Genomic DNA, 15383 nt, shown 5'->3' on the forward strand with positions numbered 1-15383 from the left:
GGTGCCAGATCCGGTGAATAAGGTGGATGAGGACCCATCATGGTTTTTACTTGAAGAAATTGCCGCATACCAGAAGCAATGTGTGACACAGAGTGTTGTGATGGAAGATGATTTATGGCACACTTTAAAACACACCTTCACTCAACCGTAGCTCACATCTGACTGACTGCACCGAACAAGTTGAAAGTTGTCACATACTATCACTAAGGTTTGACGTACCGATTCCCGTACTGAACATCCCTGCCTTTCTGTTGGACGGCACTTGGCAGCAGCATTCACCGTATTTTTTGATCACATAGGAAAGGCCCCATGTCATATGTCACTTCTGGTATGGCAATTTCTGTCAAATAAAAACATTACGGTGTGTCCTCATCCACCTTATTCACTGGATCCAGCACCATGCAACTTCTGGCTCTTTCCAAAAGTCAAAATGATCATGAAAGGTAAACATTTTGAATGAACTCAGGACATCGAGGCAGCCACGACAGTGCAACTAAAGACAATCACGAAAGAGGACTTCCAGAACTGCTTCAGAAAGTAGCAAGAACAATGGGATAAGTGTGTTTGAAGCAAGGGGGAGCATTTCAAGAGGGATTAATGACAATGTGTCTTTTACAGTAACAAAATTTTTTAAATTTAAACATTCACCATAATTTTTTATCACACCTTGTATGTTTTAATTTTATAGTGTAGTTAAAAATATGGAATCATGCAGTATTAAAAGATTGCTTAGAAGTAATTGTTGCAATATGTAATACTTAAAAATGAAATAAAATTTGTACGCCAAGAATGCACAAAGACCTAAGAAGGCACAAAGTTTTTGGACTTATAATTTTAACAACAAAAAATGTATTTAATAATCTCCAAACACTTAAAATGAGCAAGAGACTGAGCAATATCTTATTTTTAACTTTATTTTTATTGTTGACACTATTACAGATAGAACAACCACAACCATATTATAACAAACCAAAAACCTGTGCACAGAAACAAGATGAAAAAATGTATCAAGATGTTAACCACAGTCTTTGGATGGTGAAAATATGGGTGAGTTTGTCTTCTACATTTCTGCGACTTCAAAGTTTCTATAATGAACACATTCTGTGTTTACAATGGAAATAAATGTAATAAAGGTGGATTACCAAAACACTATGATAAAGATCATTCAAGGAAACCAAGACAAAATATTTAACCATAATCCCACAATGACCACACAACTATTTCTTAATTGTTATCCGTATTTCTTCCCATCTTTGACTCTATGCTTATCATTAACGCCTTAATAATCACAGATTGGTGTACTGATAGAGATGTTAACAGGAGTTGTTGTTAGGTGTTGGGAATATGGGTGAATTTCTTTTCTTCTACTTACTGAATTTCCCAAAGTTTGACATGAGTATGTATATTTGTAATGGAAAAATACATACCTAAGATTTAATACCAAAACACCAAAGATCATTCAAGGAATTAGAGACAAAATATTAACCATAATCCCACAATGACAACACTATTTTAATTACTTTCCATAATTTTTTCACCTCAGACTTTATGCATACATGTTCAACACTGCCATAATCACAAGCTTGTACACTGAAACAAGATGGAGGAAACCGATCAAGATGTTAACAGTAGCTGTTGGGTGTTGGGAATATAGGTGATTTTTTTTTCCCTTTTCTAATTTACTGTATTTTCCAATTTTTCCTCTGCGTACGTATTATGGTTGTAATAGAAACAAACATAATCAACTTTGTTATCAGAACACTATTATAAGGAACATTTGAAAACATTAAGATGAAAGTGTTTAACAATAATTCCACAAAGATAATGTAACAGCTATTTTGAATACACATTTTGACAGTTATAATCATAAACCTGTGCACAGAAACAAGAATAAACAATATACTAAAGAGTTTCTGTCTTTGGATGGTGGGAATATGAGGTTGTTTTTCCTCCACTTTTCTGTATTTTCCAACTGTCTTATAATGAGTTCAAATTATTTCACAATGGAAACGTGATTATAAACTTTTTATTAACACTACCATAAAGAACATCAAGGAATTTAAGAAAATAATGCTCAACTAGAAGCCTACAACAACACAACAGCTTTTGACTATAAGCATACATTTTAAACAGTTGTAATTGTAGTATAAATATAATTCTGTGTCCTGCTTTTTCCACTTAATATTCTGTAAATATATTTCCATGTTGCTAAATAACTCTTCATGATTATCATTTTTAAACAGTTGCGTAAGAGTCCACAAATACGTTCACTTAATCATTCTGTTTGGCATTCATTTTGTTCCTAATTTTTCAGTAATACAAGGTTGGAATGGACACCCCGACATTGGGCAAATTGCTTTCTGAAAAGATTCCACCAATTAAACCTGCCAACAGTGATGAACCCAAGTTCACCCCACCAATGTCAGCAATGGCTTCCATCTCAAGTGTCCTCCTCTGAGGCAGTGCCCGACTGCTCCCGTTTTCCTGGATGTCTGTTCCAACCTCCATCTATGCAGCGGGCCCTCACATACACCATGCCATTGAAATGTTCGCTCCTTCTATATTGCCCAGGACGTCCTGCTTAATTCCTTCTCACCAACCTGGCTTTCTAATCCCCATTTCTGTTTCCTTCTGTCAGCTTCTTCACCCTCCTAGGTCTGGTGACGTATTAGGACACCCTTCTTTGGCTTATTTGTGTCTGCTTCATGCTCTCTCATCCTGGAACTTCCCTCAACTTTGGCATTCCCAGCAGTTCTGACACACTCTCCTTGAGCCCTAACCATGCAGATATAGGAGAGTGAGGTTTAGACACACCCCCCCAGCAGGTACTTTAATTTCACTTGCTCCAATTTTCCGCTCTTATCCTTTGCTCCCTTCTTCCAGATTTACTTTTTAAAATTTTTTTAAATTTTAAAATTTTTTTCCCAGCCAACTCAAAGCCAAAAAATATCTTAATAGTCATTACGCGAGGGAAAGGGAAGGAAAAGGAGCACAGGTGGTCCATAGAACAAGACACAGGAAACCTCAAGCTATGAGGTCAATTTGTGATTAAAGTGGAAAATTGAGATCAGACAAACACGACACTCTAATGGAGAACTCAGAAATACTTAGGAGGGCTGAAAGAAGAAACACGAGGTAATGAAACAAATTAAGGCTGCTGGGGAACCTGAGTCCATGTTAAGCTTGGGTTGACTGTAAAGAAAGTATTTGTTGTTTTTGTTTAATTTTTAAAATGCAAATTAAACATGGGGTTGAGGGTCACACAGGTAAAGATGAAAATTTAGTTCAGCGATAGAAAGCTCTAAGGATACTAGCTCCTGGGCACCCAGGGTGCAAACTGACGTGGCAGTACATTACTAACGAAGCCACGTTGCTACTTTTCACTTAAGGCAGGAAGCGCACAAAGGAAGGGAAGAAAGTCGTTAGCTGGCATCTTTATTTACAGCACGAGAGCCTCTCCCTATGGTTCTCAACCTTCATTAGGCACTATCGTGATCTAGTGATGGTTGCAACCCAGTCTAAAGGCAAAGTAAGATTTACAGGGAAAAGCTTCAGCTTTTGTGAATTCACTATCAAACGCACATTAAATTTGTTAAAAAAAATAACAAAACTTGTAATATTTTTGCATGAGAATCACTGCAAAGTACAATGTGGCAACTGATCGATTTGGGTCACAAAAGGTCAATCCACATATTGTAAAGGCTTATACAGCATTAGGTTACAAAATGTTGGTGTAGACGAAATGGTTGAAAAGGAAGCTCAAAGCACTTCTCTTTTCAAATAGCCAAGAATAAAAGACATTTTCTCTTTCATGCTACACCTTTACAAGAATATTTAAGAGTAAAGAACAATACACAGTCAATTACTCAAAAAGATGGGGTTAAAATAATGCAGAACAAATCTTCCTCAGGACCTAAAATGCCTACAAATATATTCTAATTTGTTGCTCTATTCCTCCTCCAAAAAAAAAGAAAAAAAAAGAAAAATCAAAGCGTGCCAGGTAAGGTACCTCTGCACTGTAAGGTAAACTGTAACTGGGTGTCATATTAAGTCCAAGTATTGGTGATTTCTATTTTGCTGATTTGCTATTCTATGTACATTCAGGAAACATTACATACAGGTTACAGAGGTGTCATTTACAGTGGGCTGGGGCAATTTCTGTTGCCTCTGCGACTCCTAGGATGTCCCCTAATCTGATTACTTGGATGAAAGGTAAGCTATGTGCTAGGGCTTTCCCACATGCACACACCAATTTTGATGGGGGAGAATGAAGACTGAAGGAATCTCTACCTGCAGTTTCTTTCCAGTCTGAGTTGTCTGATGCTAAGTCAGGTGTGTCCACACCAACGTAAGTTTACTACTGACATTATTATCGGTTGGTTCAAATTCTCTGTGGTTTAGTAAGGGTCCAGTTCTAAGTAAAGGGGTTTTCCAATCTTGACACTTGTGTTCTCAGCCAGTATGGGTATTCTGGTGTCTAGCAAGGGACAGGCGATCACTGAACAGCTGCCCGCAGACGTCACACTTGAAGTACTTGTCGTCGGCCCTATCATTGTCACCAGTGCTGGTGCTGGCGTGTTCAGTGTAGTGGGAGCTTTCCCCATAGACATTTCCAGGCTCAAAGATTATCACCCTGGCATGGGTTTTCAGGTGTTCGCCATAGGCCGAGTTGGAAGTGAAGGTTTCTGCGCATTCCCGGCAGTCATAGTATGGTTCTTCAACCTGAATCTCTTGATCTTCACCTTCTTCCTCTGGGTCTTCAATCCCTGCGCCGTCTGGCTCATCGGCGTCGCCCTCTGGCTCCTCAGCTCTTTCTTCAGGGTCTTCGATGCCTGCACCATCTGGCTCATCTGCATCCCCGTTGGGCTGTTCGGCCTCCCCGTTGGGCTGTTCAGCCTCCCCATTCGGCTCGGCAGCCTCCCCATCTGGCCCTTCGGCCTCTCCATTGGGCTCTGCGGCTTCCACGTTGGGCTCAGCGGCCTCCACATTGGGCTCGGCGGCCTCCACCTCCGGCTCGGCGGCCTCCATGTTTGACCCCTGGATCCTCAGAACCTCTCTTGGGACAAGGACATTGGCTTCAGCTTCCTGGGCTGCTGCTTCTTCTTCTTCAACATGAAGCTTCTGATGTTTAGTGAGAACTGTGTTGTGAATAAAGGACTTCCCACAGTCCTTGCACTCATAAAACGGTGAATCTCTTCTGGGGGGCTCAGTAAGAAATGAGGTGTGAACAAAGGAAGCCCCATAATCGTAGGGCTCCTCCTTCTCGTGAACTCTCCTGTGCTCCCTGAGGTCTGACTGGCTGAGGAAAGACTCCCCACAGGTGTCACACTCGTAGTGCTTCTCTTCAGCTTCACTTCTCTGCAGCTCAGCGAGGGCTAAGCCTGGACTGACAGCGTCATCACTGCCCTGGCCCTGTGCTGGGGGTTCCTCTCCAATGTGAACTATCATGTGCCGATCAAGGACAGAGCCATGGATGAACTCCTGACCACACACGTGGCACTGAAGGAACAGCCCTGACGGAGCATTCTTCTGTGGGACATGAGGCCTCTGTGGGTTAATGACCAAGGGTTGCATGAAAGGCTCATCATACCTTCTCTGGCCATAAAACTGATCTTGCTCATGGATTTTCTGATGCTCAAAAAGGAAGGAGCTATGAACAAAGGATTCCCCACATGCCGGGCACTCATAGAGCTGCTCCCCAGTGTAATCTCTCTGATACTCGCTGACAGAATGGGTGTGAATTACAGACTGCGTGTACTCACGAGTGTTGATGACATACTCTCTGCCATGAACTTTCTGGTGGTCCTTGAGGTCTGCACGATCTGCGAAGCCCAGCCCACAGTCCTTACATCCATAGATGGCGTCCTCAGGGTCTTCCTGTTCATCCTGCTCATCCGACTCGTCCTGCTCATCCTCCTCGTCCTGCTGAGGCCCATTAGGGCCTACACCCTGAATAACAGAGGCTCCAAACAGCTTCCCTCCGTGGAACTCCTCTTGGGCATAGATTTTCTGATGTGCACCAAGGTCTTCAACGGTAGCAAAGAACCGCCCACACTCCTTACATTCTTGGTGCATTGGCTGTTGGCTGCAACTCGCCTGTACTGGCTGTTGGCTGTAACTCGCCTGCACTGGCTGTTGGCTGTAACTTGCTTGTACTGGCTGTTGGCTATTACTTGCCTGCGCTGGCTGTTGGCTGTAATTCGCCTGTACTGGCTGTTGGCTGTAACTTGCCTGCGCTGGCTGTTGGCTGTAATTCGCCTGTACTGGCTGTTGGCTGTAACTCGCCTGCACTGACTGTTGGCTGTAACTTGCCTGCACTGACTGTTGGCTGTAACTTGCCTGCACTGGCTGTTGGCTGTAACTTGCCTGCACTGGCTGTTGGCTGTAACTTGCTTGTACTGGTTGTTGGCTATTACTTGCCTGCACTGGCTGTTGGCTGTAACTTGCTTGAACTGGCTGTTGGCTATAACTTGTCTGTGTAGGCTGTTGAGCGGAACTCATCCCCACTGGCTGTTGAGCATAACTTGTCTGCACTGGCTGTTGAACGTAACTCATCTCAGCGAAACTCGTCTGAGGGTCAGTGGAGGCTAAGCTGCGAATAACTGATCGTTCGTAGTTTTTACTTCCAGAGGGCTTCTTTCTATCGTGAATCTTCTGATGTTCAGTGAGGTCGGAGCTATGAATGAAGGACTCTCCACACTCCGGACATTCATAGACTTTCTCTCTAGGATGAAATGTTTGAGATTCACCAAGACGTAGGGAGTGAATTACAGAGGTCTCGGGGTTCCTGTGCTCAATGTTTTTCTTCTTAGCACGGGCCTTCTGATGTTCACGGATATTTGTGTTGGAAACTGACGAGTGGCCATCCTTCTTAAACTCGTTGGCTCCCCCTCCAGTAAGACTTTTCTGGGGTTCAGTTTGGGGTACACTGCGTATAACAGAGTCCTTGTAGTTTTTATTCTTACTCCCTTCAGAAGGGTTCTCTCTGGCAGGATTTTTCTGTTGCTTATCCTGAAGATCTGAGATACAAATGGAGGACTCTCCCTTCTCATTACATTCAATGAGTTCATTTCCATTTCGACTTTTGGGATGTTTGAAAGTGGCTAAACTGTGGATAACAGACCTCTCATAACTCTTTCCTTCAGAGGTATTCTCTCCAGCATGGACTTTCTGATGTTCAGCAACATTTGAGCTCTGAATGGTTGACTCTACAATCACTTTTGGCTTATTGAACCCCACTGTACCGTGGCTTTTCTGAGCTTCAGCAGAGGCTAAGCTATGAATGACAGACCTTTCATATGGTTTCCTCTCATAGACATTTTCTTTAGTGAGAAATTTCTGGTTGTCATCAGGATTAGAGCTAATGGTGAATGCCTTCTCATCCTCGTTTTCAGGTGGTCTTGTTATAGTATGGCTCTTCTGAGATTCAGAGAAGGGCACACTATGAATGACAGACTTCTCGTACCCCCTCCTTTCATAGAGGTGCTTTCGAGAATGCATTTTCTGATGCTCACTGAGGTCTGAGCTGTGCCTAAAGGCATCCCCCGCATCTTTAAAGTCATAGCGCTTCTCTTTTGAGTAACTTTTCTGTCGCCTTTTAAGGGACTGACCAGGAATAAAGGTTTCCTTACACACTTTACCCTTATTTTCAAATAGGTTTGCTCTAGTATGGATCTTCTGATGTTCTTTCAGAGATGAGCTGTGATGGAAGGTCTCCCCACATACCTTACATTCGTACATTTTCTCTTTAGCATATATTTTCTGAAGCTCATTAAGGGTTGGGCTGGGTTTAAAGGCTTCCCCACGCTCATTATCTTTGCCGTCTCTACCGTGGGTTTTCTGGTGGTCAATCAGGGCAGAACTATGAAGGAAGGTTTCCTTGCACACCTTACATTCATAGAATTTATCTTTTCCATATATTTTCTGAAGCTCACTGAAGGTTGGGCTGGGCATGAAGGGCTCCTCATACTCCTCATTACATTCTGTGAGATAGTCTCCAGCGTGAATTTTCCGATGTTCAGCAAGAGCGGCACTCTTATTGAAGGTTTCTCCACACTCCTTACATTCAAAGCGTTTCCCTCTAGCCTGCCTTTTCTGAACTTCACTGACGGCCACACTATGAATAAAGGATTCACCGTACTCATACAGATTCTCTCTAGTATGCATGATTTGATGTTCAACAAATTCTGAAATCACACTGAAAGCCCTCCCACACTCATCACACACATAAGGCATTGCTCCAAAATCAAGTGGCTGCGACGCAGTGAAGGAGGGGGTGCCAAGGCTACTCATGCTCATTGTTTTTCTCATTTCACTACATTCAAAGGGCCTCTTCTTTGGACAGCCTTTCTGATCATGAACTGAGCCCTTCCCATCGGTGTCAAATTGATAGCGCCTTTTTCTTTCAAGAACTCTCTTTTTGGAAACAAGGTTGGAGTTACAATTAAAGCCTCCCCTGAAGGCACTCCCTTCATAGCCCCTCTCCTGAATCACTGACTCCCTCTTGTTGAATGAAACATCTTTCCAATCACGGCCTGGCCTTCTGGGGAACCTCGGTGACCGATCATTAGATTCCCTTGCCCTCCCTGATTTGGAGTTGCGAGAAACGTCCTTGATGAATTTTTCCATTATCACCCCGTGGGAAGATTCATCTTCACAAATTCCCCGCCGATGGGTTGACTTTTTGGTTTCAGGCATAGTTTTCAGACCTGGAAAGAAACCCCAAATGTAAATACTCCCTCGTCCCTATACTTGTGCAAATTAACAGGACTTCTGTGATGGTGGTGCGAATATAAACTGTAAAAGGTTTATCAGTACAGCAGGTCCTCGAATAACGTCATTTCGTTCAACGTTGTTTCAACACTGATGAGATCCCGTAGGAAGTTAACTCTGTTTATATCAATTAGCCTATGGTAAAATTGGTTTCGTTAGACGTTGTTTCACGTAAAGTCGCAGAACCTATGGACAACATTAAGTGAGGACTTACTGTATGTATATATATCGCCCATCTCATTGATTAAAGTGACCACTGTGCACAATCTATCTAATTCTTACCTCGACTGGTACTTGGGTAGGCACTTCTCTTTGACCTTGATGAATGGCCTTGTGTCATGTGGGAGTGGCCATCGTCTTCAGCAAGTTGAACCCCTATTCACAAGAATACAACAGCTCATATTTAAGTTGGGGACCAAGACTCATCACCATAAATTGATGTTTGTCTTTCTCTGAGCCACTAAATATGAAGTAGCCCATATCCCATCCTTTGGATGTCTTCGATTTGCAGTCTCATCTCCTATCACTCCTTAGCCCATTGTAATCCAAATTTTAATTAATTATCCTGACTCCATCTACAAATATGTACAAAGATGTCCACATGTCCCTAAATTGAGTGCTTCCCCTTTTAGTCTTCACCTCCTCGGAGCTACCTCTTAAATCTTCATATCCTCTCTTTCACTGGCCTCCATTGTTTTCCTCCTACTTCTTGGCTCTTCTTTCTCCAACTGTTCTCCAAACTCGAGCTGCTCAGGCACCACTGCCTCATACAACACCTCGGTGTGGCTCTCTCTTCCCAGCACCAGACCAGCAGAGCCAACTGCCTACTCTAACTTGAGCTAGTTATCTTCTAGGAGAGTCCACAATGGAACTCAGGATCCCATTCTAAATGTGTATTTAAAAACCTCTGCTGTCACCATACTAGGAAAGTACCAACTCTTGTGGCAAGAGCTGTCTCCCTGCTCCCTCCCACCCTGCTACAATATGTTCTTCACCCAGAACCAGAGTGACTTCTTCTTAAGAACACAAATTGCATCACTTATTCCTCTGCTTGAAACCTTTCGAAGGCTTCTTCTTACCTTTAGCATTCAAGTATGTTAACATGGACTCTAATATCCTGCATCACAAAAAGAATGAGACAAAATGATCCAAAGACTGGAGAAGCCTCTGCTTACCCAGTGAGAGTAGCTTCCTGTAGTTCTCCATGTTGTCTTGAATCGGGTTCTGAGGCTCCCTGTCCTCAGTCAGGTCCACAACGTCCTGGTATGACACTGCATCCTAAAACAGCAAACACACATCTCTCAATGGAGTCTGTTTCCATGGGCATCCAAAGAGAGAAGAATGCTGGCGACATGGGAGCTACACATACAAAGGTGTGTAGAAAGTGCTCACGTTTGGGGTTCTGAGTGATCCAAGTCAAGTTTTACTAGGGACCTACTTTGTACCTACCTTGGCGCTATACTCTGAGGAAGATCCAAAAGACGTATGACACATATTCCTTGCCCTCATGCAGCTTATAATTTGGTTGGAGAGAAAAGACTCATGAAACAATTAGAGAACAATAAACAATAAAGTGGGGTACAGATAATCAGTGCTACACGGGTTTGGTAGAGGGACAGTTCAGGATGGGCTGAACAGTGAGCAAAGGTTTTGCAGAGGGTCTTGGGTGGGGCATTAACTGGTGGGTAAGATTTTGACAGAGAGAGGGGGTCTAGTGGGAAAGTTTCAACAGGCTAAGTATCAACTCTGTATGGCATTGCGGGAACATAAAGAAAACGCAGTTTAGCAGACAAGTCAGGAAGTGACTTAAGCCTCCCTCCCCAGTGTGGCCTTCCATGTCCCGCACACCCTCACATTGTATAACATGGCTACACTGTGGGCTCTTCTAGGTGTACAGAAGTTCCAAATAACCGAAAAGTAACTTTAAGCACCGAGTGCATTCATTTTTATAGCTTCCTCTTTTGTTTTAACGGATACTATCCTTAAAAGCCTTTTTAAATTCCCTGCATCACTTAGGAGCATCTGCTATGCAGAATCTTACAGAACCTTTTCTTACGGCTATACTAGAACATTACTGGTGTTAGAGGTGGGCTCCTAGAGAGCTTGGCACCAAGGCCTGAAGACAGACTCAGGAGGGAGAAGCCGCTGTGGGAAGCCCACAGGCTGGGGAACCAGAGAAAGCTTGAGGGCTAAAGGACAAGTGCATTTATGAGCCGTGCAGCCTTGGGAACAGAAATCTTTCTGAGCCTCAGGTTCATCTGTAAAATGGAGAGAAGGGCATCAGCCCCTTATGGGTGAGGAGTTTTTGCAAAGTGCTGTTGTTTATATATTAAGAAAAATTATGTTACAAAAATGTGTATTATTAGTCTATACTATTACTTTGATATTCAATTTATTATAGTTCCATTGCTGGAACATGGCTATACCACGTGAGAGTGTAGCAAAAGACAGTTAACAATTGGGTGCATATCCCATAAAGATAAATAGGCACAGGCACTGGGACTCAGGGGAAAAGCCTCGTTTATGCAACAGACAACGTCCAGTAAGTAAACAGCAAATCCCACTAAAACTAAGCTGAGCTTCCAAAGTGAAACTTCAAGTCAGGGCTGAGATTTCTCGGAGGACCAATGAGCTCGGAAAGCTCAGGCAGTGTTTCAGAGGCGGTGTGACTACCGCCTGCACAGCTGGGCCGCGCCATTCCCGTTGGTTGGATAGCAAGCTCCTCTGGAGAGGGGCCGCTGTGTCTGGGTTTGTCACAGTGTTTCCTAAGGTCTCAGCACTGGTTTGCTGTGACGCAGGAGGGACAGATGCATGTGCGAGGGAGGAAACTGGGGCTCATGAGGTCAGAACTTGGGGGGCTGAGGAGTCAGAGGGTCACCATCTCTGGCGCTGACAAACCCCAAGGGCAATAGCAAAAGGGGAGGAGTATTTTTCCTATCTTTGTCTCCATTTGCCTAATCTGAGTAAAATAAATGTACATTAAAAGTTTGAACTATACTGTTCCTCTGAAAGAAAAATGATGCTTTGACTTAAAATTGTTAATCTACTGCAAGTGGGTCGCTCTAAAGCTTATCCATTTGGTATCTGTAATCAACAGTGGATATAAATGTGCGCAGGCTGAAGATCAAGTCCCACCTGGACAGGTACTGTCAGGGGACAGTGCCAGCACAACTCGGCCTCATGGACCATTAAGACACTTACACATCACTCTGAAAGAAGATGGGAATTTTGTTTTGTACACCCCCAAATGTAATTTATGTTTTCAGCTGCTGCTGTTTCTACCATTATGAGTTAGTAGGAATCAGTGGTTTTCAGACCTTTGGACTATACAGACATGCACCAACTCTTCAGTGGTATGGAAGGTCATTTTAAAAGCAAAACAAGACAAAAATACCGCTACCCATCTCCTACCATCTTCATTTCCTAAGATTATTTTAATACCCCCAAAAAGGACACTTGCGTTTCTCACTTACCCACAGATCACTGAAAACATCAATCACTGCCTCACAGAGCAGTGTGCAGAAACCACTGAACCACCTTCACAGGTGGCAATGCTACCAAAGAGGCTACTTCTTCTAAATCAAGTTTAAGGTGCTTTCTACAATTAATATTTTAATGTGGATTCATAAAAGTTTGATCAACTTGGTTTCTCCAAATAAGAAATCAAAATTAGTGACAAACTAAGTGTGCTGCAAACTGAGGTTATCCCTGGGACAATGGGGACATAACCCACATTTAGGCTGGAGGACCTGAGTCACCTCTGACCCCGCCCACCTTCTATGTCCCCTCCCCCATCAGCTATTGCTGCTACAGAAGCTCCACCCACTACTCCTTCTGTTAGGCACCCTGCCTGCTTCCAGGAGAATTCGAGACCAGTGACCAAGCCCACCCACACTTCCAAGCCACTGGGTACCTCGTACTCTGTGTTCCAGCCCACCTGGCCTTTGTTCAGTTCCTGCTTCAGGGCCTTTGTCTGGGCTTTCCCTAAGGCCTGAGGTCCTCTCACCCTGACACTTCACCTGGCCAGCGGCTCCCCATCCTTCACATGTCAAGTGTTACTGCCTTTGAGACACTTCCCTTCAAAACTAAATCAAGACCCCTGTGCCAAATTCCCATTAACCTTCTATTTTTCCTCAAGAGCACTCTGGACAATCAGCAGTCACATACAATATTTACATAGAGACTGATTTGCACGATTGTTGAATGCCCTTCTCAGTTATAAGACTGAAAGCCTCCAGGGCAGGGACCGTAAGTGTCTCGGTCACTGCTGTATTCCCCAGGGCCTGACCCATTCAGGTACGTAATTGTAAAAGGAGATGCAGGCTCAGCACACTGGGCTCCTCCTTCCTTTCGAAGTCCTGTCCATTCTGTGGCCCTCCTCCACACTGCCACATCACAAGTGACCTTCCTTAAGGGTCTGCTCAAATCCTACGTCCTTTCCCCCTTCACCCATTTCCCTAGCACACTGCCTCTTAAAATGACTGCCGTTAAGTGCTGGCATTCAGGGTGTGCCTACCACGTGCCAGGCATTGTACTAAGCATTTCACATGTGTATAAATCTGTCCTGATGAGGTAATCACCACACCCATTTTACAGATGAGGAAACTGAGGTTCAGCTTAGTTATGTAAATGGTCCGAGGCTGCACAGCTAGCAGGTGGCAGAGCTGAGCTTCAAACCCAGACCTTGTCAGCTCTAGAGCCTCTGCTCTCTTGCCAGTCTGCTTTGTGAACTGGCTCCTTACTGAGGGCCACAAAGATCTCTAGAATCATTCTGCTTCCCTGGCCCACTAGGAAACAGCCAATGTGACCTCTCTACCAAGTGACACATATGCTGAGTGGAAAAGTGTTCCTCTGACTATGTGGATAAATCAGGAAATAGGCAGCAGTCACCCTGCCACTTGTCACCCCTGGGGACAGGCCTGGGCTCCTTGCAGGGAGTAACTGGGACTCTCTCCCTACCCAGGTGGGATTTGTGGGGATAGATGAACAACCCTCTTGGGCAAAAAAGGCATCTCTGGCATGAAATGACAATGGCCTTTCCAGAGAGGACACCTGAGCGTACCTGGGATCGCGACTCATAATCCATCATGAAGTCCCTACGTCTGTGCCCTCTTTCCATTGCAAATGTTTTCTCCATCACAGGAAGGGAGCGATCCCGTTGGGGGAATCCTGGGGAGAGAAAAGGTGCCCTGAAGGAACAAGGTCTGGCCAACCTTCCATCGGCACTGGAGAGGCCAGAGCACAGGACTTACTGCTTCTGGGGCTCCGGGTGTACGGCCAGTGGTCTCGAAACTCCAGGTCCCTGCTTCTGCCCCTGCGGTCCCGGTCCCACTCCCACTCCTGCTCCCGGTCTCGGTCCCAGTCCCGGTGCCGGTCACGATCCCAGTGGTGGTCCCAATCCCGGTCCCGGTCCCCTGAGAAAGGCAGATGTTCGAGGAGTTAGAGCCTGGACATGTGCACGTTCACCCTCCACGGGCACACCTGCTTCGGGGAGGGTTACCATCCTTACTCCTACCCTGAGACAGGTCCCAAATTCAGGCCTCTAGACACCCAAGCACCACCTGGACTCTTATCATTACCCTGGACCTGGAGCAGTTTCTAGAGGCTTTGCCTAAGTGGGGCTTACTTCAAAGCTTCGTTTAGAAGTGAGGTTCCCCTTCAAACAAACACTTCTGCTGGTTTCCCAATTCCTACACGGTCAAGTGACATTCAGGAGAATGGACTCCAGATCCTGTGCTGTCTGGCGTACTCCAGCCAATGTTAATGTACGCATGGCTCTACTTACAAGACACGCACCCTCCCCAAATGCAATACTCCTCTGAAAAGTTCACTGAAGAACCTTTAACAAATAACTTTAGAGGCAAAGGGGTAATGATGAACTTTGCCCCTCCTGGGGAGACTGTGGGCACAGCCTGAGACAGCCTGCTGCAAATTTCCAATAGCTTTAAATACTTTTTCTTGTCATTAAAAACAGTATTGTATTTTGCTCCATACATTGGTATCTGCTTTCATATAAAAATGCTTAAAATGCCTCATATGTCATCACTTAATGCACTTTGCCCCCAGATCTCTGAGTAGCTGTAGCGGCTGCCCTGGGGAAGGCGGTGCCAGCCTCACCGAAGTCTTGATGCTCGTCGTGCACCCCTATGCAACATGGCAAACTCTTAGGGAAAACTGAGCAAGAGTTTGGGAGTACATCCCGATAGGTGGCAAGACCTGACTGTTACTCACTGCAGAAATAGGTAGGGCGTGGCGGTGGGGACTCTGCTCCCTTTCGGCTCATGCTGTCTTCGCTGTGGACGTCACTGTTGTTGTCTGGCAGGACAGACACCGACTTAATGCTTTGACATCTCTTGCCTACACGCTCTCAAGTTCCCCCAAGTGGACTTTATCCCTGCCCCCCACTGCACAATCCCACCTCCAGGAGAAGCTCGAGAGATCAGAGCCTCATGCCTCAACTTCCTACCATTCCTAGGTGGGGATATGGCTGTGACTGCTACCTCAACTCCAACTGCAGCCACGTATACCTTTCTGGGACACCACACCCCCAGATTTCACGAGAGGGAGCCTAGGCCAGGGCACGAGGCAAGTGGGGGCTCTCCAGTTCCTCA

At 44.8% G+C, this 15383-nt stretch overlaps 1 protein-coding gene across 15 annotated transcripts in view; it reads right to left on the reverse strand.

Annotated features, from left to right (window-relative positions):
• Positions 1-2906: 2906 nt before the first annotated feature.
• The window catches only part of PEG3 (paternally expressed 3), a 30767-nt gene continuing 18290 nt past the window's right edge, over positions 2907-15383 (reverse strand). For 14 of the 15 annotated variants that reach the window (XM_033127625.1, XM_033127627.1, XM_033127628.1 and 11 more), the window contains 6 exons: positions 15004-15087; positions 14025-14186; positions 13835-13941; positions 9948-10050; positions 9055-9147; positions 2907-8708 (listed from right to left, as the gene is read on the reverse strand). In XM_033127625.1, coding sequence (XP_032983516.1) covers positions 4453-8708; positions 9055-9147; positions 9948-10050; positions 13835-13941; positions 14025-14186; positions 15004-15087 — 4805 coding nt within the window. In that variant the 3' untranslated portion in view covers positions 2907-4452. The remainder of the gene's footprint in view (positions 8709-9054; positions 9148-9947; positions 10051-13834; positions 13942-14024; positions 14187-15003; positions 15088-15383) is intronic. The other variant, XM_033127632.1, reaches the window with a different exon arrangement.

Source organism: Rhinolophus ferrumequinum, chromosome 15 (assembly GCF_004115265.2).
Source record: "Rhinolophus ferrumequinum isolate MPI-CBG mRhiFer1 chromosome 15, mRhiFer1_v1.p, whole genome shotgun sequence".
NCBI lineage: Eukaryota > Metazoa > Chordata > Mammalia > Chiroptera > Rhinolophidae > Rhinolophus > Rhinolophus ferrumequinum.